Below are 27294 nucleotides of genomic sequence, written 5' to 3'. Positions count from 1 at the left end.
ATGGTCCCGACTAGAGATCATTATGCTGCTTAGTTGAACAAGTCAGCCCCAAAAGCACGACTATGTATTCTCTCTGATATAAAGCAACCTTCATGCAAGATGCAAAATGAATAGCTATATAGGTAACACGTATATAAAGTCTCATGGATGAACTGTATAATGGAGACTAGCATACTGGGAAGTGAAGATACGTTGCAGTATGCATCTCTGCTCCCAAGTAAAAGGAGGACTGCCAATGAAACTGTTAAATACACCTTGACAATATGTGAGTTCCCCATTGTCTATACCTATGACGCCATGATACACCTAAACAGCAGAATGTTGAGCTTGTTGGAGTTGTATAAGGAATATAATACTGTAATAATGCAGGGTAAAATTATGTGTGGGGGGACATAGGTTCAGAGGAAGTGGAGCTGGAGGGAGACCTACAAAACAATATCATGGGAAATAATATCAAAATAATTGTAACGGTACAAAAACTTAAAAATTATACTTCTAAAATAGAGTTACAGGTTTAAGTTTTAAGAATTGCTTACACCTGAAGTATATAAAGTTCTGGAAGGATTGAATTACATTACTAAAAAAAAAAAAAAGCTTTTTACCTTCCTTCTGCTTATAGCTCTTTGAGCTGCTCTCTTATGCATCAAATTTGGAAAAGTACAGATGTAGAGCCAGTGTTGTATAGCAGATGAGCCCATCATCTCCTGGGCACCGGTTCAAGTGCCAGCTGCTCCGCTTGCTATCCAGCTCCTTCCAACGGCATGGGAAAAGCAGCAGCACATGGTACAAATGTTTGGGCTCCTGCTTCCCACATGGGAGATCAGATGAAGCTCCTGGCTCCTGGCTTCAGCCGGGCCCAGCACTGGCTATTAGTGCAGATTGTTTTTTTCTTTAAATAGTGCCCCTCTAAAATTCCAACTTTATACATACTATGACTCATAAAGATGTCTCACAGTTTAGATGCCTTATTTTTTTTCTAAAGTTTTTTTTCTCAATGTTTTATCTGGGAACACATCTGTTATTACGTCTTCAAGTTCAATATTCCGTGATGTCTCATCCGCTGTTAATATGACCCAATATATGTATTTTCAAAAATTTTACTTTTTATTATTATCATTATCTTTTTTATAATATAGTTCCACAGGCCCTGAGATTTCCCTTATCCCCTCCCCAACTCCCTCTCCCCTCACCGAGTCCCATACCAACTATAGCATGGTTCTTCATACACAGTCATATGTCCATCATTGCGGGCATGGACAATGGCAGAGAGTCCAGCATCCTATTGTCAAGCTATAGTTAACAGTTTCATTGGGAGTCCAACTTTGATCTGGAAGTAGAGATGCATACTGCATTGTATCCTCGTATCTGGATATGATAGTCTCCATTACTCAGTTACTGTACATTCCCTTAAATGAAAAGCCACAATACAAAATCAACAACAGGAAGAAAAAGAAATTTACAATGCCATAAAGTTAAATAACATGTATTTGATATGATAGTCTCCATTACACAGTTACTATACATTGGCCTTAAATGAAAAGCCACAAAAACAAAATAAACAACAGGAAGAAAAATAATATATTTTTATCTTGGATATTGTGTTTTTCAACTCTAGGTTTTTACTTTCTAAAAAAAAAATTATTGAAAAGGCAGATTTAGAGAGAGAAAAGGAGAAACGGAGAGAAACCTCTTCCATATGCTGATTCACTCCCCAAGTGACCCCAGTGGCTGGAGCTGAGTTGATCCAAAGCCAGGAGCATCTTCTGAGTCACCCACATGGGTGCAGGGTCCCAAGGCTTTGGGCCGTCCTCCACTGCTTTCCCAGGCCACAGGCAGGGAGTTGAATGGGAAGTGGTGTTTTTTTTCCATTGTTGAAAAGATACTGAATATAAAATAATCTTTTACATGTTCTTACCTACTGATTTGTTTATCATCTGTGTTATATCTTGGGTTTTGCGTATAGACTGATAATGAGTCCTATTCATAGGCCTATTGGATGCCAGCCATTGTGGACTGTACATTATTTTTTAAATTTCTGTTTCCTAATGAACTCCTGACCTTTCGCCCGGGATGCTATCAGCTGTTTGGAAGCAGGGTGATCTTCTCAGGGTTTGCTTTCAGGCGTGTCGGCTCCCAAGCAGCATTTCACTGTGATTTTTCCCGTGGCTGAAATCCTGCTCTTGAGAGTCCTCACCCCGGTGTGCTCCCTTCTCTCCCAGCCATGTGCGTGTTGCACCAAGGATTCTGTTGGCTCCTTCCAGCTCTTTTCCTGGCCATAAGTTGTTTCTTTACATACGCTTCACAACTTAAGGAGAAGCTTCTCGATTCTAGAACCAGCTCGCTGTCTACCTGTCTTGTCTCTCTTCCTTCCTGAATGCTGCCCTATAAATTCCAGATGCCTCGGTGGCCGTTTGATCTCTGATCTCTGTCTCAGCCAGGTGAAACCAGCAGGCTTCGGCGGGGATCTCGGTGTCCCTGCGTGCTGGGCTCCACCTTCTCTCGGGTCGTACTGACGCTTTGTAGTAAGGCTGACCTCATGGGATTGTTTCTTTTTCATAATTATCGTCCTGTTCTGGGCTGTCCATTCTCTGACAGCCATTGTCCAGCTTTTCAAATGTTTAAGGCTACCAGATAAGTCTGGTCCCTGTTAGTGAACCCCGGGCAGAAAGTCCTAATATTGAGTGATATGAAGTAACACTGACACGGAATGATGTTTCCTCACTGAACGTTTGTTATTGCTCCTTCATTTACTGCTAAATTCAGCAAATGGGAAATTCATCTTCACAGTTTTCTAGGGTTGCACATGGATGTGTGTGAGCACATGCAAACACATGGAGGCTTGACCTGGCTTGTTTTCAGAATATTCATATATATGTGTATGTATTTGTAAGTCTACATTATATAGGAAAGCAGGTTAAATCTGTATTTACATATGTCCATAGACAAGTAGATTGTGCGTTGTTTGTAGTAGTATCTAGTAACACTTGAATTCCTTGAGCGTGGGGTTTGACTTCCGTGTCCATTTTATTCTCATCACATCTTGCGAACTTCTCTATATGGAGGGATGGTTTGTCCATGGCAAATCATTTTCACTTAATTTTTATAAATTCTTTCCCATTTAATTTTTTATTAAATTGACACTATAGTACATAGGAAGACATGAGTGATAGTTTAAGTCCTAAAATGATGTTTCATCATTGTTCCTGTTCTGTCAGTATCATAACCAAGACCACAAGAATGCCTTGCAGAGTAATATCTTAAACACTGTGAAAGCTGATTAGTATGGATACTACTGTAACTTCAAAACATACTCTTCAGGCTGTTAACACAGCTGTCAAGATTGTAACCTAATGCCACAGGAATCGGCTGAGAAGAAATAGCCATAACATTTGAAAATAACGTGATTGAGAAGTTAAACATTTAGCTGTTCTCAGCTGACAAAAAAACTCTTTAAAAGCGCATCTGCTTACCAATGATCTTTAGAAGTTGGTTGGTTTGGCCTGAGAACGGGTGGAGCCCCATTTAGCTGTCTGGAATGCCATATGGCCGCTTGGCCCGCATTCAGGTCACTCACCATCATCATCCCTGTGTTATCAGCTGTGTGTTATCAACGAGCATCTGACTTGATTACATGAAAAAGCTTTGCAAATAATTGAGCTATTCTAGCGTAAGATACTATTGTCTTGAAATAGTTGAAGACATGAGATAACTTAAGGAATCAGATTTTATGTAATCACAGTTTTAGGTAATCACAGCTTTATGTAATCACAGTTTTACAGAAGCTTATTGTTTCTGTGTTGCAAAGTCTTTTCTGATTACACAGAGAACACTGATGTATGACGTGGGACTGTCTTACTGCAGTTCATCCACTAGGTGGAGGAATGCAGCTATTGTGTGTTTATTAGTTCACTGTGTGGGGCAGGGAGGTAACCATGAAAAGTAGGTGAACAGAGCATTTCCTTTAAGACCTGAAATGATGAAACAGGTTTCACCTTTTTTAAAGAACTGATTTATTTTATTGGAAAGTCAGATATACATAGAGGAGGAGAGACAGAGAGAAAGAGCTTCTATCTAGTAATTCACTCTCCAACTGGCTACAATGGCTGGAGCTGAGCTAATCTGAAGCCAGGAGCTTCTTCCAGATCTCCCATGCAGGTGCAGGGTCCCAATTGGGCAATCCTTGACTGCTTTCCCAGGTCACAAGCAGGGAAATAATCCACAAGCAGGGAGCTGGATGAGAAGCAGGGCCACCAGGATATGAACTTGTGCTCCTACAGGATCCTGGTGCATGCAAGGAGAGAATTCTAGCCACTAGGCTACTGTACCAGGCCCACATATTTCAAGTACTTTGTATGTTTTGCAAGACTAGTTACTAATTTATGAATACAGTAAACTCACTGCAGTTGAAGTTCCCACTTGTTAATTCCTAAATCATGTTGGAACAGTTTCCATACTCAGTGTTTTCCTTGTATAAATTAATGAGATTTGAAAATAATTGTTAATCCTTACCGTCATACTTGACAGATGTTATTTAAGGTCCAAAACAAAAGTGAAGCCACATTTAAGTGGAATAGTTTGTCCTCACCAGTTTTGTTTTGTTTGTTTTTTAGATATTTCAAGGAAACAAAGATTATCACCAGGATGTACGTAATAACTTTCTGCCACCAATTATTGCACGCTTTATTAGAGTGAACCCTACCCAGTGGCAGCAGAAAATTGCCATGAAAATGGAATTGCTTGGATGTCAGTTTATTCCTAAAGGTAAAAAGACAGTGTGTTTGAAGACATGCTGTTTTGACTGAGTTGTGAATTTAAAATGGTTTTTTTTTTGTTCTCAGGAAAAACAATTGATAATCATGTGTTTGTGTGTTAAAATATTAGTTAGGTGCAGTATAAAAGGAAATTTTTAAGATAAAAATAGCCTCTCCATACTTGCGAATCAGAATGCTTTTCAAATTAAGTAGAAGAAATGCCATCATTTATGAGATAATGGAATGAAATGACTCTCCAAACATCGCTTCAGCCATGATTGTTTTTATCAGTTCCCACGGAGTTTATTATTTGCATCAGATAAGAAGCAATGATTGCAACAGTATCCTTAGCCTCAGTACCTTTTATGTTGAAGAAATTAAAAGTGGGAATAATTTTGACCAGTTTTACCAATTAACTATTTACTATTATCCCCCAAACTGCCGGTGCCTGACTGACAGGCCTTCAAAAATTTCGACCAATTAAGTCAAGTATTATCAAATGTGACATCTTTATTCCTTTGGAGTCAACATCATTCTCTTTTCTGTTTCTCCCCTTTAAATTTGAAAACTTGAAGAAAAAAAAAGTTTGTGCCTTTAAAGTGCACTATTTATCCCTCTGTAATGATTCTGTCTTTAAAAATCTACAGAATTGAGTGGTTTAGGAACTGCTAAAGATGTTTGACATCGCTGTCTTTATGAATGTTAAAAGCAAAATGTAACTGTCTATGAACCATTTTTCAAGGTCGTCCGCCAAAACTTACTCAACCTCCACCCCCTCGGAACAGCAATGACCTCAGAAACACTACATTCTCTCCAAAAATAGCCAAAGGTAAGTCAGCGTTTAATGTGAGAAACTGACATTCCCTGGATTTGTAATGTAACTTTCCAGAAATGTTCTAAAAGCATTATGAAATGGCTATCTTAAGTTGATTGAGATGAAAGAATTAAGAGTTCTTATTTTTTCAAGGTCGTGCCCCCAAATTTACTCAACCACTGCAACCTCGCAGCAGTAATGAATTTCCTGCAGAGACAGAACAAACAACTGCTACTCCTGATATCAAAAATACCACTGTAACTCCAAATGTAACCAAAGGTATGCCAGTGTGAAACGGACACCCATTACCTAGTGGGCTTTGGTGGGTTTTTTTGTTTTTTAAATCTGCTTATTTTTATTGGAAAGACAACTTTACAGAGAAAGACCTTCCATCCACTGGTTTGCTCCCCAAATGGTGACAACAGCTAGAGCTGAGTGGATCTGAAGCCAGGAGCCTCTTCCAGGTCTCCCACAGGGATACAAGGTCCCAAAGACTTGGGCTGTCCTGCACTGCTTTCCGGGGCCATAAGCAGGCAGCTGGATGGGAAGTGGAGCATCCAGGACACAAACCAGAGCTTGCAGGGAGAGTAGCCTATTGAGCCATCACTCTGGCCCCTTTTTTATTGTGTCTCTAACTTCAGTTGTGCAGGACTATTTCCTCAGTTTCGTATCTGTGTTTTCCTCTAAATATAAGCCCCTCAAAATGACTTCGTTTCTTAAGGAAAAGACCATGTTAATTTGCTGTTCCATTGTCAGGTGCCAGATGTAATTATTCTTCCAGGATTTAGAGATGACTGCTATGTTGTAGGTCTCCACTTGTGATTATTTTTCCCTTGCCAACCAAATATATTGTGTCTCAGAAATTTTTAGAAATAATTCATAGAATACAAACTTTTCCCCATCCCCACCCCAAATTTATGCTGATTTTTTGGATGGGGAACTTGGTGGCAAAAGGGGGAGAAATAGAACTTTTGATAAGAGAAAATACTTTTTAAAAAATACTCTGTTAAACATTGAAAAATACTCTGTTAACTTACTGAAAAAACAAGCTTAGATGCCTTTTTTAGAAAGATTTATTTATTTTTATTGAAAGGCAGGGATGTACAGAGAGGAGGAGAGACAGAGAGGAAGATCTTCTGTCCAATGGTTTACTCCCCAAGTGACCGCAAAGGCTGGAGCTGAGTCAATCTGAAGCCAGGAGCCAGGAGCTATTCCAGGTCTCCCACATGGGTGTAGGGTCCCAAGGCTTTGGGCCATCCTTGACTGCTTTCCCAGGCCACAAGCAGGGAGCTGGATGGGAAGTGGGGCCACCGGGTATTAGACCTGGTAACCATATGGGATCCCTGTGTGTGCAAGGTGAGGACTTTAACTACCACGCTGTTGCGCCGGGCCCCTTAGATGCCTTTTTGCAAAGTTTGCAGTTGTAGTTTTTTTTTAAGTTGGAATTTTTTAAATTCAGCTGTATTAAAATTTACCATTGTTATCCATGAAGATATATAAAAATATATAGTATGGTTAAAATATAGGAAGCATCGTCATTCTTTGTACTGCAAGTGGGAAATGAAGTTTTTAGAAGAATTCAGAGACAGGTCAGCGTTGTGGTGGAGTTGGTGTGAGCCCTGGCAACAGAAGCTGTCTGTTTTAGGCAAGCGAGGAGAAGGGAAAGCAGTTCATCCTGGGAGGCTTTAACACAAGTATTCATTCTCATTTGCTGAACGTTTGCCTGGATCCAGATAACTCTCTCCAACTTAGCACGTTGGGATCTTTCTGTCTTTCAAGGTATTTTTTCCAAGAAATGGTGCAGGGAGAACCCAAGAGCCAGCCTGGGCCTCACAAGTGGGAGATCTCGGGCTTCTCCCGGAGAGCCCCGGGCCGGCTGCTGAAGCGTGAGCATAGGTCACAATCCCAAACCACATGCATGGATGGAAAAATAGTGCTTTACGATGTTGCCCATCTTAAAGCACAGTTACAAAATCTCAAAACCTGAAGTCTAAAGCCATCCTGAAAGTGTTTCTTTCAGAACTAGAATTTCTGTGAACTTAGGATATTAGAAATGGGCCGGTCTTCTCAAATGAAGATATCTAATCTCCTTTCTCTAGGATGGTAGCGTGTAGAGCTACTCGCTGTTCTTAACCTAAGTAAAAGTTTTGAAGACTGATTCAGTCAGACCACAGCTGTTTAAACCTAATGGTTCTTTCCAGTGTCAAAAATTTTAGAGGGAAGGGACATTTACTTGTTCAATTTTAGGCATTTCCTATCCTGAGTCATAATGTGTGCTTTTTTTTTTTAAAGATTTATTTATTTTTATTGCAAAGTCAGATATATACAGGAGGAGAGACAGAGAGGAAGATCTTCCATCCGATGATTCACTCCCCAAGTGAGCACAACGGTTGGGGCTGAGCCAATCCAAAACCAGGAGCCTGGAGCTTTTTTTTCCAGGTCTCCCACGTGGGTGCAGGATCCCAAGGCTTTGGGCCATCCTTGACTGCTTTCCCAGGCCACAAGCAGGGAGCTGGATGGGAAGTGGGGCTGCCGGGATTAGAACAGGGGCCCATGTCAGATCCCAGCACATTCAAGGCAAGGACTTTAGCCTCTAGTCCACCACGCCAGGCCTAATCTGTGTGCTTTTCTCATCCATTTTCACAGCCAGGTTTAGAGTGGATTCAGGAAGAGAATCAGGTCATGGTCAGGATGTGCCCCCATAACTTCCCAGTCCCCTGTCATTGGAGTCCTTCTATCCAAGTGGATTTGGATTGCTAATCCATGGGATTTTCTTATGGTTTTTGCTTTTGGTAGTAATGCACACCTTTTTTTGTCTGACCTCAGATGTGGCGTTGGCTGCGGTCCTTGTCCCTGTGCTGGTCATGGTCCTCACCACTCTCATTCTCATATTAGTGTGTGCCTGGCACTGGAGAAGCAGGTTAGTACACAACCAGTTCACCTCGCTAGTCCCAGGGTGGGATGTGTTCCAAAGCTGCCAAATGTAGAACAGCACTGAATATAGAAGATCTATATATGCTTTACCTGTTTGATAATGAGAGCTAAGTTAGTTACTGAGTAAAAATTACATGTCACCCTTTCATTCCTGTTAAAATCGACTAAGTTCCATTCCACAGTCACTTACCGAGTACCTTAATTGTATCAGGATCAGCTTTTATACATTTGCATATAAAAATTAGAGTTTATAATAAGCTATAATAATAGGTATTTGGTAATATTTACTGAAAGAATGAGACACATTCCCTTTTCTCAAAGTATCTAACAGGGTTGACGGATAAGAAACTGTCATATGGTTTAATGAGTTTCTTAGGAAATTGTAGGGAGAACCATTTGAGTCATCCAGAATTCTTCAGTAAAGGGGAATCTTCAAGTATGTCACAATTTGCTTTTAAAGAAATGAAGTTAACTGCACACAAGAGGGGATGTCTTAGTTTGTTCAGGCTACTGAAAGAAAATTCTAGCAGTTCAGCAAGTTATCAGCAAAAGAAATTCATTTCCCAGAGTTCTGTGCTCGAGAAACCCAACATCAAGACACTGGCAGGCGGTGTGTCTAGCGAGACGTGACTCTAGCCCATAGACAGCTGCTCCCTGCCGAAGTCTTCACATGCTCGAAGAGGCAGATAAGTTCTCTCAGACTTCCTCTGTGAAAACACTGATAGCATTCATGAAGTCTCTGCTGCCTTGACCTAAGCACAGCCCCACGGCCTCACTTCTCTCACTGCTGCCCTTCAGCTGTGAAGTTTGTAGACAGACATGCACTCAGACTACAGCAGCAGAGAGTAGCCCAGACTGAGCGAATTGTTTCAGTAGAGGCATGGTGGTGTGATGCAGCCAGAGAAGTGCGGTGCCCTAAGTGGCCTTGGCGAGGGAGAGTCTTGAGAAGTAGCCAGGAAAAGGCAGTCTAGGCCTAGATCAAGAAGGACTTTCTGTAGAGAGAACTCTAGATTTAATTCCATTGATGTGATAATCATTGTGTGTTAAGCAGATGGATGATATCTGATGATTATAAAAATAGAGTGGCAGAAGTTCAAGGTGGATTGTAGAGAGAGACTGGAAGAGGCAAAGGATGAGTTAGGAAACTCCCTAAACTAGTCAGTTACACAACACTGCAGTTCCAGGAAATGGAAAAGGAATTGGGCGCGGGGAAGTGTTAGACCACAGCAGCCAAAGGATGTGAGACTATTTGTCTTCTCACTTTGAACAAAGGATCTGAGTTTTCCAGTTTGTGCAGTTAAACTAGTTGTGATCTCATGAGTTCAGATAACAGAGCAGGAGGGACAGGCCTGGTGGAGAAAAAGGATGATTTCATTTGTTCAGCCCTTCAACAAATATTTGAATAGTAGGCTCCAAATATTGAGGCACATGCTGCCCTGTCCAGTGATGAACCCCAATATTTGGAGATGAGGAGAGGATGCAATGCATTGAAGTATCAGCCATGGTACTGCCCACAGAACTTGGGGCACGAAAGAAGCTGGAGGAGCATGAAAACCCAAGACCCCTGATGTTGGGAAGGGGAGCAGAGAACCAGGAAAGTGGTGTGAAGGCAACAGAGGATATGAGGAGGGTTGAAGACTTCAGGACATCTGAGAACGTCAGATGCATTTAGCCAGTTGAACAATAGCAGCAGAAGCAATAAGGACCAACATCAGCAGTAGCCAACTTTCTTAGAAAATTAAATGGTAATTCTGGGCCTTATTCTTAGTGCTTCACACATTCTCCTAAATACTATTCTACATGCATGTGTTAATTCATTTACTCTTCCAAACAACGTATGAATCGGGTACCACTTTGAATTCCCTAAGAAAGGGAGATGTAGGGTTAGTAACTTGGCTGAGTTTTCCTTACCAGCCAGGAAAACTGGTAGAAAGGAGTTTTAGACTAGGCTGCTGCTGTTTCTGATCATACAGTGAGTTAAGTATAATCCATTGTGTTTAAGTATGCCACCTGCTATCCCTACCATAAATTTCTCATTGTATTCTGAAACTGAAATCACAAATACAACCAGCCTTTAAAAAATGAGGAAGGCTTATAAAGGTTTAATGTCAATATTAAAAGCAGACATAGTATTTTACTGGAAAGGAATGTTTCCTAGGATGAAAAGAGCATGACTTCGGCCCTATGTAGAAGCCACATGGTGATATTGAGCAAGTAATTCAACTTTTTTGTATTCATCTGTGCACTGTAAGAATCTGTTTTCCCTTTAGCTTGGAAGCACTAGTTTTAATTACATTAGTTGTGTATGCTTGAATCAGAAAGTGTCCTTTCCTTCACTTTCTCTGTAAGAGGTTTCTGCTCAGCAGTGGTTGCTAATAGGGCATCACACAGCTGCTGGGGAGAGTGGGTCACAGTGGTAAGGGCCGGGCAGGGAGAATCGGCACTGAGGCGCTGCGCCTCCCACGTCCCTAGGGCCACCCACACCTGGGCGAATTGTATTGTCGCCTCCCTTTGCCACTCATTAGTGATGGCATTGACTCATCCTGGAATGGTTGGGGGAGTTAAGTCTGTGCAACACTTCAGCCTTCTCAGGAGGAAAGAATCATAAAAGCAAGGAAGGAAGTTGGAAAAATAAAACCAGAAGATGAGCTTTTTAACTGTGAATTTTGTGAATCTATTCATTTGTAATATTTGTGTTTGAAATCAAAGCCAGTCTAACATGATTTGCCATGTCAATGCTGAGACTTTAATTCAATTCAGTTATTTCTCCCTTATCCCTCTTGAGTTGGCAATAGGTGGGTAACCAGGTAACTATCTTGGAAGGCAGTTAATTTCCTGAGATTCCAGGATTTATATTCCAGAGTTGTGGCGCATTGAAAGTCAAATGAAATAGATCAGCAAGTGGAACTAGGTGCTGTTGGTGAATTATTAACTTGGGTGTTTATGCTGCAGCTAAAGAAATTTCTTTCCACTGAATTCTCTCTATTGGCTCACTTTTTTCCCTGTATTTTTCCAGAAAGAAAAAAGCAGAAGGCACCTATGACTTACCATATTGGGACCGGGCAGGTAACTCATGAGGACCTGGCTTTTCCTTTCAATCAGAAGTCCTTTCCCTGGAGGAAGCAGCAGTGCGAGTGAACAGATGTTCCCAGACCCACTGCAGCTCCCCCCGCTTCTCTTCCCAACATTTTCTCCTTCTGCAAAGTCTCTGTAGTTAATAAGCAATGAAGTAGAAAGCACAGATTTCTCACATAACACAAGCTCTATTTTTCCTCTGGAAAACTTGTGTGTAGCTTTCTCCTTGACCTATGTGGACATTAGGTAAGAAACTAAGACTGCAGTCCCAGGAGCAGGGGGGTGTTTGCCACTACCAGGATAATTTCCCCTGAAAATGCTGCCAGTTCAGGCATTCCTGAGGTCTGAGCTGAGCTGTCAGTCACTGCAGAGGATTCCCAGCCCCCAGAGCAGTGTTCTGCCTTCCCTGTCTCACTGCTGGGACAGCTGTGACGAAACAGGAGAGCTCTTCAGGACCAGTGACGCAAAGGGCAGAGCTGGGGACAGATTGCAGTGCTGTTACCACCCCAGGGTGAGTCTGGGAAAGTGCTTTTAAAAAAAGACATACTAAATGCCACCGCTGCAGTAGTCGCCCTATCTGGCTGCACTATACAAGAAGGTGCTTTTGATTAGAGATTTTTGGTATGAGCTGCTTTGCACTGGATAGTCCATCAAACCAGAATACAAAGTTGAACATAAAGACTAGTTTGTATAGATACTTGTTATAGAAATGGCTTAAGTGCCAAGGAGTTTTTCCCTTGATATTATCTTTTGAGGCTTAGGTTCTCGTTTAATGGTTTGTTTTTTGTTTCCACTTTTCATAATGAAGGTTGGTGGAAAGGAATGAAGCAGTTTCTCCCTGCCAAGTCAGTGGAACACGAGGAAACCCCAGTTCGCTACAGCAATAGTGAGGTTAATCACCTGAGTCCCAGGGAAGTCACCACGATGCTGCAGACCAACTCCGCAGGTAACTGTGTGGCAGCCAGGCAGGGAAAGGCTGCTTATGTTCAGTGCTTTCAGAAGTGTAATAGCTTTGATTTTCTTCATTGTGTAAGAGATGAACTAGTTTTCATGACGGTGACCTTTGAAAGTCATTTCTGCGTCATGTTCTAAATTTGGGGCATTCGTTTCGAAAGACAGAGCATTTGTCTGTTCATGTGGCTTTCTTTTTTCTTTTAAGATTTATTTATTTACTTAAAAGGCAGAGTTAGAAAAAGAGAGACACACTCCACAAATGGCCACCAAAGCAAAACTAGGAACTTCTTCCAGGTTTTCCAAATGGGTGGCATAGCCCAAGCAGTTGGGCCATTTTCCACAAATTAGCAAGAAACTAGACTGGAAGTTTAGTAGTCAGGACACAAACTGGTGCCCATGTGTGATGCCAGCATCACCAGCAATGGCTTAGTTTGCTATGCCACAGCACCGGCCACCCTGGAGTTTTATTTGTTTAGACCTTTAAGAGAGGACAACATGCTAAGTGGCAAACCTGCTATATATTCATATTTACCATGTTAGCCCAGAACATATTCATTCTAAACATTTTCTGATGTGTGAAAAGGAGGAAACATTAATTCTCAAGACTGATACTTAATCCAGTAAGATTTTTTTAATAGTATCTATAAATCTAAATATGGTCTTTATGCAAAATTGATACATTACTGTGACTTACTAGATAACATCTGAAATTGTCACTTTTGAAGTTGGATCATGCAAGTGGGAATCCATAGGTCTGTGTTGGTGTGACAAGTGCCCTTGAGAAGCACTTAGTTTTGGGGTTCCTGCTACTGCCTCCCAAGGTTCTTTTGATCCCTTAAGAGCACAGTGACTTCTGTGTCACCTTTTGTGATCTCCACAGAGTACGCACAGCCACTCGTGGGAGGACTCGTTGGCACCCTTCACCAGAGATCCACCTTCAAGCCAGAAGAAGGGAAAGACACAGGCTACGCAGACCTCGATCCTTACAACTCGCCGGTACAGGAGGTGTATCATGCCTACGCTGAACCACTCCCCATCACTGGGCCTGAGTATGCAACGCCAATCATCATGGACATGTCAGGGCACTCCACAGCCTCAGTGGGCCTGCCTGCCACGTCCACTTTCAAAGCCACAGGGAACCAGCCTCCTCCTCCTCTGGTGGGAACTTGCAGTCCACTTCTCGCCAGGACTGACAGCTGCTCCTCAGCCCGGGCCCAGTATGACACCCCAAAGGGTGGGAAGCCAGCTCCAACCACCCCAGATGAGTTGGTGTACCAGGTACCACAGAGCACACAGGAAGTATCAGGTGCCGGGAGAGATGGGGAATGTGATGTTTTTAAAGAAATCCTTTGAGGGTTATGCTGCTTTTTTCAAGCACCATTTTAAAGCACATGGCCTTTTTACAGATGATTAGTGGTAGTAATATATAGAATTATTACATATCTGTCACTGAAGTGGCTGGGGAGTTGAAAGGACCAAGGTACAGGAAACTACTAATCTTGCCATCTGGCTTTGAAGGTGTTACTATGGCACAATCACTGCTTGCCTCTTAAATTTCTGACATCCTGTTTGTTACTACTGTAAGACACTATTTTAATACAGAAAAATCTGCCTATAGTGCACTTCAAAAGAATGAAAAATCACTGGGAGTATTTATTACAGATGCTGCAGGTACATTAACGAACTCAAGAGATGGCTCTTGACAAGCCATACTGGCAATAACGCATGGTACTGTTTTTGAAATATCTAATGGCTTGAAATTCTGCTCTGTGAAAGATGGGTACTATCTTGATTTTCTATTCTATTCCTAGATTGCATTCTGCATTATTATTTTATTTTAAATAGTGACACAAACACTGTTTGGATTGCAGGTATACACATTAGGAAGATCTGTAGTCTTACAATAAACATGGTGGCAACTTCACTTACGGATACTCATAGGCGCTCACACTTTGTGGTGCCTGATCTGGTCTCATCCTGGCTTCTTCTGACCAGGGTCTCACAGGGTGAGCCCCGTTCCTGTTTATAAATTAATGTCTGGTTTATTTCAGCTGGTGATGTTTGCTGTATCCATCTCATGAATTCAGATCCTTCCACGGAGATCTGGAGAAGAGCTATTTACTATTTAGAAAAGTCACAAAAGAGACCCCTAACCCCCAAATTTAATTTAGAATGAGATTTTTCCTAGGAGAATGGTGAACGGTTGAAGGCTTTTAGATGACTGCTGTAAAAATAATCCATTTATATTTATCACAGTGAAAGGCAAAATCACAAATAATAAAAATCATAAGAAAACAAAGAATGCAATTAAAATTAGTCCTCTTTGGTTTTACACACACACACACACACACACAAATTATTCTGGAGTCTCAAGATACTGTATCACTTTTAGGCAAATAAAATAATTTCAGTGCATTTTTCAACAGTAAACCATTACAAGAAATACCAACCCCACATGTGTCGTGTCATGCTTTCTGTCATACCTCAAGAACAGAGGCAATAGCAGACTAGCAAATGAATATTCATGCCTTGTCTTGGGTACTTCCTGGCAACTTCCTTATCACTGTTTGATCGTGACTGACCAGAGCTGATTGCAGATAAGGCAAAATTAAAAACTGTCTGCAATGTTTCAGCCTCTAGTGTAAAATATAAAATCTTTTGAAGTCTTTTGGACTGGTGAGACAACATAAGAATCCTACCATATGAGGAAGAATACATAAGCTTGACATCCCATCTTCCATTAACCTTACTTTGTAGGCTTCATGTGAAAATATACCTCTGCTCATCCAGTTCAGTCATTTCTGTTGACCAGGCCACCAGACTGAGATTGCCCGAGTTCCCTGAATTTGAATAAAGATTCATTTGTTTTGCTTCCATGATACTCAAGCATTGCTCCGAAATAAAACCATTTACTTATTCAGCCTTCCTGTGTTCTCTCATGGTACAATTCTGTTGGCTTTATTTTCATTTGCTTTCCTTTTTTCCAGATAAACGTAGAGGCACAATTTTTTAAATCAGTGCGTATTTTCTTTTCAAAAGCACAGATGTTGAACTTTGAGACACACATGAATGTGTAAAATATTCGTATTAATACAGCCACCCCCTTTTGGGTGGGAAGAGAGCAAACCAGTTGCTTTAATTTTTTTAAAATTCATTCTTAGTACCCGGAGCATATACTCTTCCTGAAATCACATACTTGTTTGAAGCTTTAAGAGAGATGTTTTCAATAATTATTTCTTCGCTTTTTCCAAAGAAGCTTACTGTTTTTGTGTAATTGTGTGTACCTGATTATTTTTCCCTGGAGTTTTTGTTCACGAAAGGAAAGTGCTTTCTGAAATGATGCATATTTTAAAACTTGATTCATATTGCCACTGTGCTGTCCTTGAATTACCAATGATTTTAATAAAATAATTTTTACTACTTTTATATATTTTCCTTTCCAGATGAAGAGCTGAGCCTGATTCAGTTAGTTTTTCTTGTTCTGTACTTTGAATTTGTCTTCCTGTTAGTGGTTGGTTTTTTGGCTTTATTTTTTAATGTTTGTCTAGTACAGCTTTGGAGACAATCAAGTAACATCTGAAAATGTGAAAGTAATCATATTGGAACAATTTCATTGAATTTGTATTCTTTGCTTGAAGCATTTAAGATTTAATTCATCAGTTAATTGGATTGTGTGTGTGTGTGTGTTGATACAGTGATAGAAACGGAATCAACAGTGACATGGCAAGTGTGGTTCTTACAAGGTTTCATAAAATTACACTGACACGACTGTTACTTGATCCTAGGAACCAGCACAGTTAAAGATATTGTGAATTTTTATTTCTATTTTATTAAAAAACTATAAGTAGCTCCTGTTGTATATGCCAGGTCTAGTCCAGTTATTTAACTTCACGTTTCACTATTTGCACTTTGCGTTGAACAATGGGTTTATTCACTGATGGAAATGGTACAAGTAGAGAATTCATACAGGAATTAGAATGATGTGTAGACCTGCTCTCTCCCTCCCCCAACAACCCTGGGAGGGGACAGCAGAATCCAAGCTCACCTGAATGTGCCTGTGGCAGAGTGATAAAGCTGGAACTTCTGCCTTAGCTGGACATTGTCACATTGCGAGCAGCAGGGCTATAGAAGCACCACGTCAGATGAGTCAGCTAGAAAGAACCAGTGGAATGCGGAGGACATTGGGAGCTTTGCACTTCTCCTGAGAACTGATGAAGTTCTGCCTAAAGAACTTACTAGCTCTGCCCTAAGTTTGATTCTTAACTTGAAGTCCCTAAACTGCAAAATCTAAGTTGGATGATTATGAAAACTCATTTTTACATCAGCTGAAGCACCTGTTCTCATTTAATCCAACTTGTGGCTAATTTTTTTCTTCTTCCCTTTAACACTGGGAAAATGTACCAAAATGCATATTGGAAATAAAAATGGCCTGAGTGTCAGTGACTCTCCCAGAATGTACTTTTCTTACCTCGGCATGTACTGTAGTCACTCAGTATTTGTATATGTTGCTAGAATTTAGATTGTATAAATAGTAAAAATTTAATGTGTTCCTGTGTTTTAATAAATTGTGTGTGTGTGTGTATATATATATATATGCTCATATGTCCTGCTCAGATTATTAAATAAAACAGCCTTAAGGTTTGTTATCTTTTTACTACATTAGCCAAAATGCCTGGTTTTTCCATTTTAACATCTGTCACAACTTTTATGTCCAATATTCTAGTGCGCACAGCAGCATCTGAAAACACCACCAGTGTATTTTTAGATTTGACTTTGTACGGTCAGCACCAGAAAAGTCTGATTTACAATGCTGAGCTTGGACAAGCTGACGGAAGACCCCCACTACACACGGGGATTGCTGTCCAGTATCAGCTTTGTCCTCTGCAGAATCCTAAGACACTGCATACCTAGCCTGATATTAACAGAAAACAGTTCCTGTAAATTGAGTTAATCTAGCTATTCATTTTCCCCCCTTAGGCACTCCTTTGAAGTGTCTGATTTATTCTTGTTTTAGGGAGCAGGTCATTCACCAGTTAACAGTAATTTCTTGAACTCAGGCTGCTTCTGATAGCTTTTAATTGCATCATCTTCAAAAACTGTTTGCTGTCTCTTCCCTCTCATCCTCCAGGCCACTTTGCCTGGCATCTCACTAACGTTTGGGGAGGAGGAGAGGCAGCTCACCACATCCCGCAGCACTGGCCTCACTGTCTCCGTGTGCTCTGGTGCCAACCGGGAGAGGTAAGCTTTCCATGCAAGAGTGGACTTCAGCATATGAACAGTTGTTTGCTTGTTTTTCTTTCATGAAGATATCCAGGCCAAGATCCAGTTTTACTCTTTGGTAATGACAACAAAGCAGGTAAACCCCATTTCAATATACTTCAACTATAAAACTATGCAGATTTAATGAATAAATTAAGCCACATAAAAAGAAAATGTGGAAGTTTTCCCTTTTCTTGAGCGTGCCTTGTTTAGCTTTTTTGTATAAAATTAAACTATAAAAAAAATAATGCAGAGCCAGCACATTTTGGTAATCAGATTCTTTAGTCATTATTTACTCATGCAGAATTTCATGTTTAGCCTGTTTCCTTTGACTTTAAGCCATATTCATTCTACCGAATTATTACTATCATAATCATGGTTTAATTGTAAGGGGAGAGGGGTTCATTCGACCACTATGAACTTAAGACTTTGATTATTGAGTGGGTCCCTTTTGCCACATCAAGGCACAATCACATGTCATTTCCTCAGTGAGGTTTACAATAAGATGTTTAAAAACACCTAAGAAAACTAGCTTATTTTAAAAACTCATTGCAGTCAAAACTCAGTTCCCTGATACCTTAACTAAATATTTCTTGGTTTTCATAAATATATTCACAGAAATTAAGCTGGTGGTTATGAATCACCAGGCAACATGACTTGATATACATAATTGACAAGTGCGTTCAACATATTTAAAAATAAACAAAATCGCAGTATAAAAATAAAACTAATACTGTTAGCATCATCTTCTGGGTCCGTAGGGTCAATCTTGAGTCAAGTTGATTACAAAGTTTTTTTCTATAATGTCCTTCAAAAAGAGCTGCTCTGCAGTCACATTGTGGTAGGCACTCTAAAGAAGAAAAGTAAAATTACCATCTGTCCCAATCCCAAAGCACGAAAACTGCAACAGAATGTTCTATATCTAGGAAGTTAACGAATAAGTAAAAGTCACGTAATTTTAGCTTTTATTACCTTTCTGATTTGTTTCATTGCACATTTCTTGTGTGAGAGCTTACTCTGAAGACCTCTATGTTCACCTTAACTATCAAAAGATTTCAGAGTCTCCTCTGAATTCATAGCAAGATTGAGGATGGAGGAGAAATGAGCCTGATGCAAGTCTATCCCGGGGCCCAGTTCTTAAACCACTCAAGTGTTTGTATTTAGGAGGTGTGTCACATTGAGAGGTGAGGCAAAAGATAACACTAAAATCCAACATGAACCCACCTCATCATCCTTCTGCAGTATGGATGGTTTGGCAGGGTCATGTTTCATTGTATGTATTCATACCCATGACAGCCATTGAAGTCTTCATCAATGTACGGTCATGACAAGCATACAGATAACAGTTTAGTTCTATCACTTGTTAAGCCATTAATTAAAGCTTAAGAAAAAAGATAAAAAAAGGAAACTTTCCATTCAAAACTCATCAGGATCAATTACCTATATTGACCACTAATTGTAAAGGCTGTTAATAGGGTTAGTGTTTTAGACCACTGGTCTACTTAACTGAAGAAATATGTTTAATTACTGTGAGCACAGCAATACTTTTAGATGAATCTGTAATATCTCCAACCTGACAGGTTATTTAGTGCAAACATATCTAAATGCACTGAAAGTAAAAGTCCTTACACTGGTTTGGTGGTACTTAACAAAAACCATGAGGTTCCCACAAAAAAAACAGACCCACACATCGGGAATTATAATAAAATGACCTTTGGATTTGCATCTCCTATTGTCACTCCTTGTGAGCTCTGTAACCTGGTTGGAATCTTTCCTCAGTAAAATGAAAAGGTGAGAAAATAGGTACTTTGTGACACTGCAGATATTACACCAAAGTACATACAAGGCTGTGTTACCTTAAATAGCGTATCATTGCATATTACCTTATTCATCAAAGACATGGTGGCGTTCCCATAGTAGTGCAAAGGACTTTTGAGGTCAGAGAAGTTGTATTTAAAACCAGCTAGGTGAACTTCATGACATATGTGGAATGCCAATGTGATGGCAATAATTCCTGTAGTTGGGTGTTTGGGTTTCTGAAGGAAAATGAAGTCATCCAGTTGATTTACTTGTTTCCAAAGCATATTTACTTAATTTTACAAAAACAGATTTCTGAACATGTATCAGGAGAAATATAATATTTGATTCAGTCTTAAGCTTCAAGCCCAAACAATACACGTATTTGTATGTGTATTGAACCCCAGCTCTGAAAAGCAGCAGTTGGAATGTTACAAAATCAAGTAGAACTTTGTTACGGTTTCACATTAGAGGACAAATACCAAATGAAAGGAGAAGGCACTTCTGCCTTGTTTAAAACAAAACTGAGTCAGTTTTCATGGGGAAAATAAAGTGTAGGCATTTTGAATACATGTATCAGAGGTAAGGAGAGAGGTCACTAATGGACAGAATCATTACAAAAGGCTTAAAATGTGGTAGACATTGTGGCATACTAGCTAAAGCCGCATGCTACAACTCAGACAGAGTTAACAAGTCCCAGCTGCTCCATTTCCAATTCAACATCCCTGCTAATGTGCCTGGGAAAATAGCAGAAGATGGCTCCAGGGTTAGAACCCCTGCCGTGCACTGAAAAAACATGACTTCTGGCTTCAGACTGGCACAGCCCTGACCACTGCAGCAAACTAGCAGATGGATGACAAGATCTCTATGGAGCTCTTCAAATGAATCTTAAAAATACCTGCATTTTATGATCAGAATAGGCAGGGCTGTTACACCTGTGGGCCTCATGTGGGCTAGATAAGGGAAGGGCCACGGTGGGATGACTGTTCCGACTGTTGCAAGCAAAAACTAGAGTGGGTGAGGGTTGGTTGGGCTAGCCGCAGTACTAGGTGGCAGAGGCTGGCACTGGGAGCTAATTCTGTCAAGTCAAATGCCAGAACTACCTGGAGAGTGCATAATCTGGGAGTGAGTGTGGCCTAGAAGGGAAATAGTGGGCACCTCCCTCGGGGCTACCACTCTCATTGGACAGCACGAACACCAGGACAGGGGCAGGGGTGGCTGTACAGAAGGGCACCTGCCAGTAGGTGTGTGGGCTGGATAGTAGGTTGGTTGGGTTGAGCTGGGCTGCAATGCCCATCGACACGTATGAGAGCTAAACAGGATGTGGGACAGACTTGACAAGCCTGCGGTGTGTACTGGCAACCATGGGAACCAGGGTAGGGGGCAGAACTGGTGGGGGTTATGGGGAGTCACCCCAACTAGGCTAGCAGCTCCAACCGGTTTGTGTGAGGACCGAGTATGAAGTGGGCAGGATCGAACTGGACTACAACACCCGTTGGTTCAGGAGGAAGACAGGGCTGGAAACAGAACGAACCCAGCAATCCCAACGACCAGCATGAGCATAAGCTGATTGGGGTGACGGATGGTGTCGGACTCTGTACTAGCAAACTCGCGCAAGAATCAGGCCTGGGATCATCTCAGATGAAGTTTCTTTGGAGATCCCTCCAACTGAACTGCTGATCTTAGAACCCCAACCATGAAGAGACTGTCAGCCAGTGGACTCTGAATAGGTTTCATTGCGATTGGAACTGAGAAATTGGCAGCAATCCAGAACTGATGAACTATCAAAACTGTTCGAGCAGGACCCTCAGAGCGCGCCTCCCGTTGGGGACCTGGGATGGGTGGGAGGTTGGGTGGGGCTTTTCCCTTGGTTTTTTTCCCTGGCCCCAGATACATAGGAAAAAATGATATTAGTGTGGAAACAATGGTCTTACCCACTTTCCTGTAGCCCTTGACCCTTTGTTCCCTAATCAACTAAGTAAGATTATTAAAAAATAATTTAAAAAAAATACCTGCATTTTATACTCCTGGTCATTTAAGCCCCAAGGAAAGACTAAACTTAAATGGTGAACTCCAGTATCTGATTAGAAGGTATCCAAATGTATACGCGGAAGTATTATTACCTTCCTAATTTACATTGTTGAAACAGAAAAATGAAAAGTAGAAATAAGCATCTCTTTCTTGTATGTTTGTACATATGCCCTAAAGCCAGCACGGTGCATGTTTGACAGGAGTTTTGACATTCAAAACCTGTCACTGGATAGACTTCAAAGATAAAAACAAGATGTATATTCTTTTGCATATTGATTCAAGGACATTTCCTTTCAACTAAGTTTCTGACAAATCTCACGAAAATTATGTTGCTTATGATTTTAAGAAAAGTAGGAAACATAAGCACAATAAAACCAGATGAGCTCCAGAAGGCAAGTCTTAAACCCTAGCAGTGTAAACTTCTGTTACCCAACTTACTATGTGATTCCATTGCAAACTTTATCATTACTACAGAATAAGGTTAGTGATTGGATTAAAAAACCTCAGAAGCAGGGCTGGCATTTTGGTAGAATGGTTAAGACGACACTGCTTGGGATGCCTGCTCTCAATATTGGAGTGCCTGTCATGCTTTCGATTCAAGCTCCTTGTAATATGTGCCCTGGGAAGCAGTAAGTAATGGTTCCAAGTGCTTCAGTCCCTACCACCCAGTCCTGACAACTACAAAAATTCAGTGAGGACCAGGTCAATTAATTCCATAATGTTGTAAATTGTTGTTGATGTCGTGCTGGGGCTTCTAATTGATCGGGATGATATTCTGCCAGCTCTACCTTCAGACCAGAGAAGGTCTCCCCAAGAAACTGTTGAATTTATCTGGACAATAAGATGCTGGACTCTATGCTTGGTATATGTTTGCAACGAAAGAATCTAGACTTAATTAGAACTGTAATACTGCAAGTAGGTGGAGGAATCCACCATGGGGGGGGGCGGGGATGGGGGAATCACAGAGCCTATGAAACTGTGTCACATAATGCAATGTAATTAATTAAAAAAAAAGAATTCAGTGAGGAGACAATGATGCAACAAAAGCATGGGATCACAGGAGGTGGAAAGTGGTGAGCTGGGGTTTGGAGACCACCATGAAAGCCTAACTCAAGAGTCTCACACCCCTAAACTCGCTGGAGGGAGTGGCTCAAGTGGCTACAAAGAACCAAGTACCAAATGCAGAGAGTAAAACTGAACTATAGACGTGTGAGTGACACAGCTTAGAAACCTGCCCTAAGAAGAACATGCTAACCAGAAATACAATGACCAAGAGCAAACGAAGAGACAGAGGCACAATTAATATTACTGAAGACTCTCCTGCAAAGGAGCAAAAGTCCTTTGCCAATCTCAGAGTTAACAGAAGAATACATCGAGGAAATTGGGAATGTAGAACTTACAAAAAAACTTGCTATAAAGCTTCATATCAACAGAAGCACATATAAGAGTTCAATGAGTCTAAGGAATATGTCACACAGGAAATAACACTGAAATCAAATCAAACCAAATTATTGGAAATGAAGGATGCAATAAAGCAAAATTAAAAATTCAGTGGAAAGTCTCCCTTATAGAATGAATGAGGCAGAAGAAAGACTCTCAGAAGATATTTCTTGTCACATGGGAAAACATTCAAAAAGCTGGAAGAGAGACTGAGTCAAACTAAGAAAAGTATTCAAGAATTAAGGGACCCTATTAAAGGCCATATATTAGAGTTATAGAAGAAAGCACAGAAGGCAGAGAGAGCAGCTGGGTTTAAAGCTGTATTCAATGAAATAATAAATGAAAACTCCTTCAATCTGAAGAAAGAATTGGGAAACAACATCCAGGAGGGGGACAGAACTCCCAACCAGAATGACCAAAAGCAGTCTTCACCATGACACATGATAATCAAGCTCTCTTCAGTTGAACATAAGGAAAAAAAAAACCTTAAATGTGCATGTGAAAAAAATCAATAGAGAGGACAGCCAATCAGACTCACGGCTGATCTCTCATAGGAAACCACAGGCCAGAAGAGAATGGAGCAACATATTCCAGATTCTAAGAGGAAAAATTCTTGACCCAGAGTAACATGGCCAGCAAAGCTTTTGTTTGTCTTTCCAAAGGAAAGAAAATTCTTCCACAGTAAACAAAAACTCAAAGAATATACCTCCTGCAGTTGCCCTACAAATGATACTTAAAGATGTTATCTTGACAGAGAAAAGGAATAGCACCCACCAAAACCAAAAGCAAATGTGAAGAACATCTTCCTTTTCTCTGTTTATCTGAATTTCCAATAAAAAATCAATCAAAAAATATGTACTCCCAATGAAACTGTTAAATTTATCTTGACAACAGGATGCTGGACTCAGCCATTGTCCATGCCTACAATGACACACTTATAACTGTTTATGAAGAACTAGACTATTCTAATATAAGGAAAATCAGTGTGTGTGGGTGGGGAGGGGTTTTGGGAAGGTGGTCAGGGAAACTCCAGAGCCTATGGAACTGTATCATAAAATAATAATAATAATGGGGCCCGGCAGCGTGGCCTAGTGGCTAAAGTCCTTGCCTTGAATGCCCCGGGATCCCATATGGCGCCGGTTCTAATCCCGGCAGCTCCACTTCCCATCCAGCTCCCTGCCTGTGGCCTGGGAAAGCAGTCGAGGATGCTTTCCAATGCTTTGGAATCCTGCACCCATGTGGGAGACCTGGAGGAAGTTCCTGGCTCCTGGCTCCGGATCGGCATAGCACTGGCCATTGCGCTCATTTGGGGAATAAATCATTGGACAGATGATCTTCCTCTCTGTCTCTCCTCCTCTCTGTATATCTGACTTTGTAATAAAAATAAATAATAATAATGATGATAAAATGAAAAAAATTCAGTGAGCAAGTTAACAGATAAACACTGTTCTTTATCATTCTCTCCATTTCAAATAAAATGAAATAAAAATTAAAAGGAAGTATAGGAGTTGGCCAATATCGTGGAATCCATCGTGCTTCCTTCTTGCTCCTTTTCATTTCCTCTTCCTTTTTTGATATCCAAGTCCTTTAGGCATCAGTATAATCTACTCATGTAGACTTCAACTCTTCTATATCTACCAATAATACGAGCTTTTTATCTTCTAACTTTAAATGAAACCCAATGATTCAGTCACTATGTATCCCTACCTGAGCAAAGGAATTAGGCATATGAACATATACTTGCTAACCAAAAGTTAAGTTTACAATTAATATCCCAGGTGAGCAGTCAGTGTGTCCAGCAATTTAGTGAAATTTGCCTAGAAGATTTGTATTCCTACTCTCCAAGATGACAGTTTTACAACTTTCTACCTACCATGTTACTTGCATTTTTACCCCTTTTGCCATGCTCACTCTTAAGATGGATGGGATGTTACTGTTCATACCAATGGTCAATCAACTGGTATATCATCTTTTATCCCATCTCACAAATAAAACACCTTCACACATCGACTTTCTTCTTTCATCAGTATTTTCCTGAACTGGATCACTGCCTTCAGAATACAAACACCGTACTTAGGAAAACAGGGACTGAAAGGTGACAAATTCAGAACCTGTGCTGCACGCCCTCCCCTCCCCCCAACCTACAAAAAGAAATGGGGCTTGATTTTAAAACATGCACACTTTTTGACTTGAGAATTCCATTTCCAGGAGTGTAAATCACAGAAATTACATTAGTGCACAATCCCTGTAAGCACACTCCTTGCTATAGTAGTTGTAGAGGAGAAAAACTTGAATATTTATAAATGTCTGTAAGTGAGAGAATAGTTTAGCAGGGGGGAAAGGGAAAGAGCAGAGTACCCGTGGTACAACTGTCGAAACAAAAGCTAAACAAAAGGGGAATGCTTGCGTGAGAAGCAGTCGGGGTAAATAGTGGGAAAGGTCAGATTGTAACATGGGTTACAGTGCAGGAAAAAAGATGGTTTCTTTTTTAAAAGAATTCTTCTACAAATTATTTGGTTTAAACGATTAACACTTCAGAATGTCCTAATCATGTGCTAAAGGAAACAAAATACACAATGTACATTTATTTGGATTTTCCCTATGACAATTGGAAACCTTCATCTCTTCTGAAGTTCTGCTTTGCAAAGTTGCTGAAGCTTATCAGAAGTACATCTCAGCCACTGCACGTGTCTGGAAAGTACTGCTTTCTAGAGATTATAGACAAGAAGAGCTATACGGATTTCTTTAAATATTCTGAATCTCAAGAACTCTCAATATTGCTATAACTTTCCTAAGAACTGAGGGCCAATGTACCCTCTTTGACCACAGAAATATGTATGGAGTACCATATTGTCCTTCACCTTTTTCTGGTTTGTTTCTTTTTAATCACAGTGTTTGATATTTTTAGCATGACAAGTCATGCACCTGTCATGCAGTCAGTTCTACTGCCAGAAACAAAACTGCTTATGAACACACACAACTGCCTCATGCAGAACACTGAAGGCACCGCTGGGAGAGGCACAGAAGGAGGGCCCTGCAAAGACAGCAAACACCCTTCGCTTGAGGTTCCTGCTCCTGAGAGCTGACATGCGTCACCCCCAAAGCTAGCTGATTTCACTAACTTGCTTGTAGTCCTTAGAAGTCACCTGTGGGCTGTGAAGCTCCTGAGGACCCTCTCACCTGCCTCATCCAAACCTTTACATTGAAGTAACACAAACATAAATATGTACCTGATTTTTGGGAAACACTTTTGGAAAATGAAGCAGTTCATACGCTGCTGTTCTGATAATGAAAGGATCCAATATTCTGATTTGATAAGGTTTATAGATCAAGTTTAATGCTGGTTCCTTCCAAAAGCCGTTAGTGTCCTAAAAAAAAGAAGAAGACACAAAACACAACACTGTAGATGCTTTTTTAAAGAAAAAAAATACTGAAGTTAATCTAAAGGCCAATCAGTTTTTCAAACTTACTATTTTGCCACCTGTCACCAATGCCAGCAGCCACTTTAAGTCAAGTGGCTTAAAAACAGTGAGAATCGCGGTTGTATTGGGATCGTTGTGACTGGGATCTGAAAAAACAGATTCTGGATAAAAAAGTCGGAAGGTTGTTCTTCTCCCAACTTCTTCTTCGTGCCCTAAAACAGGGCCATTATTCATTCTGTGGAGAGTAAAACACACAAGGTATACAGTCAAAGTGGTGCGCAAGTTCTCTTCACCACAATTCTTAGAGGTTTCAGAGACAGACAAACTTCAGCCACAACACTACCTACTGAATGACCTCTTGCACCTACCGGTGAGAAAGTAATTCCTTTTCATTAAAAAGCTACTAGATCAAAATCAGAAATGTTCATTTCTATATGAAAACTGTGGAACCAATAATTCCATGTTACCTCCAGGAAGAAAAGAAGGCTCAAAAAAACAGAAACAGAATGGAAGAGTTGGAAAAAAAAAAATATTGGAGGACAACCACACAGACCTCTTGGATTTAGAGAAGAGCCCTGAAGTCCAGGGAGATAGTTATTTGCCCAAGACCACAGGTAGCACACAGATGTGTATCTAAGTGACTGACACACAAGAAGAATCAGGGTGAGGTTGATGGTCCCTCAAAATTGTGCTCTGAAGTAAAGTAACCACACAAAATTGCCCATGTTAAACATTCAAGCACAACTCAGTGTATGTCTATTGCAAACATCAACTAAAGAACAACAAAGGATCTATTGTCAAGGTTCGACCTGAACTA

General features: G+C 40.6%; 2 protein-coding genes across 5 annotated transcripts in view; one reads left to right on the top strand and one right to left on the bottom strand.

The window, feature by feature from the left end:
* DCBLD2 (discoidin, CUB and LCCL domain containing 2) overlaps positions 1-13931 on the top strand; it is an 87395-nt gene extending 73464 nt beyond the window's left edge. Inside the window, exons 10-16 of the mRNA XM_004593233.2 lie at positions 4611-4761; positions 5494-5580; positions 5719-5844; positions 8392-8485; positions 11516-11565; positions 12383-12520; positions 13409-13931. Of these exons, the coding sequence (XP_004593290.2) occupies positions 4611-4761; positions 5494-5580; positions 5719-5844; positions 8392-8485; positions 11516-11565; positions 12383-12520; positions 13409-13881 (1119 nt within the window). The 3' untranslated portion in view covers positions 13882-13931. The remainder of the gene's footprint in view (positions 1-4610; positions 4762-5493; positions 5581-5718; positions 5845-8391; positions 8486-11515; positions 11566-12382; positions 12521-13408) is intronic.
* A 4392-nt stretch (positions 13932-18323) lies between these two features.
* ST3GAL6 (ST3 beta-galactoside alpha-2,3-sialyltransferase 6) overlaps positions 18324-27294 on the bottom strand; it is a 64844-nt gene continuing 55873 nt past the window's right edge. For all 4 annotated transcript variants that reach the window (XM_004593234.3, XM_058661786.1, XM_058661787.1 and 1 more), the window contains 4 exons: positions 26526-26712; positions 26286-26423; positions 19671-19823; positions 18324-18637 (listed from right to left, as the gene is read on the bottom strand). In XM_004593234.3, the coding sequence (XP_004593291.1) occupies positions 18551-18637; positions 19671-19823; positions 26286-26423; positions 26526-26712 (565 nt within the window). In that variant the 3' untranslated portion in view covers positions 18324-18550. The remainder of the gene's footprint in view (positions 18638-19670; positions 19824-26285; positions 26424-26525; positions 26713-27294) is intronic.

Source organism: Ochotona princeps, chromosome 3, assembly GCF_030435755.1.
Source record: "Ochotona princeps isolate mOchPri1 chromosome 3, mOchPri1.hap1, whole genome shotgun sequence".
In the NCBI taxonomy this organism is placed as follows: Eukaryota; Metazoa; Chordata; class Mammalia; order Lagomorpha; family Ochotonidae; genus Ochotona; species Ochotona princeps.
The sequence above is the reverse complement of the archived record's forward strand: the minus strand, read 5'-3'. Positions and strand labels throughout refer to the sequence as shown.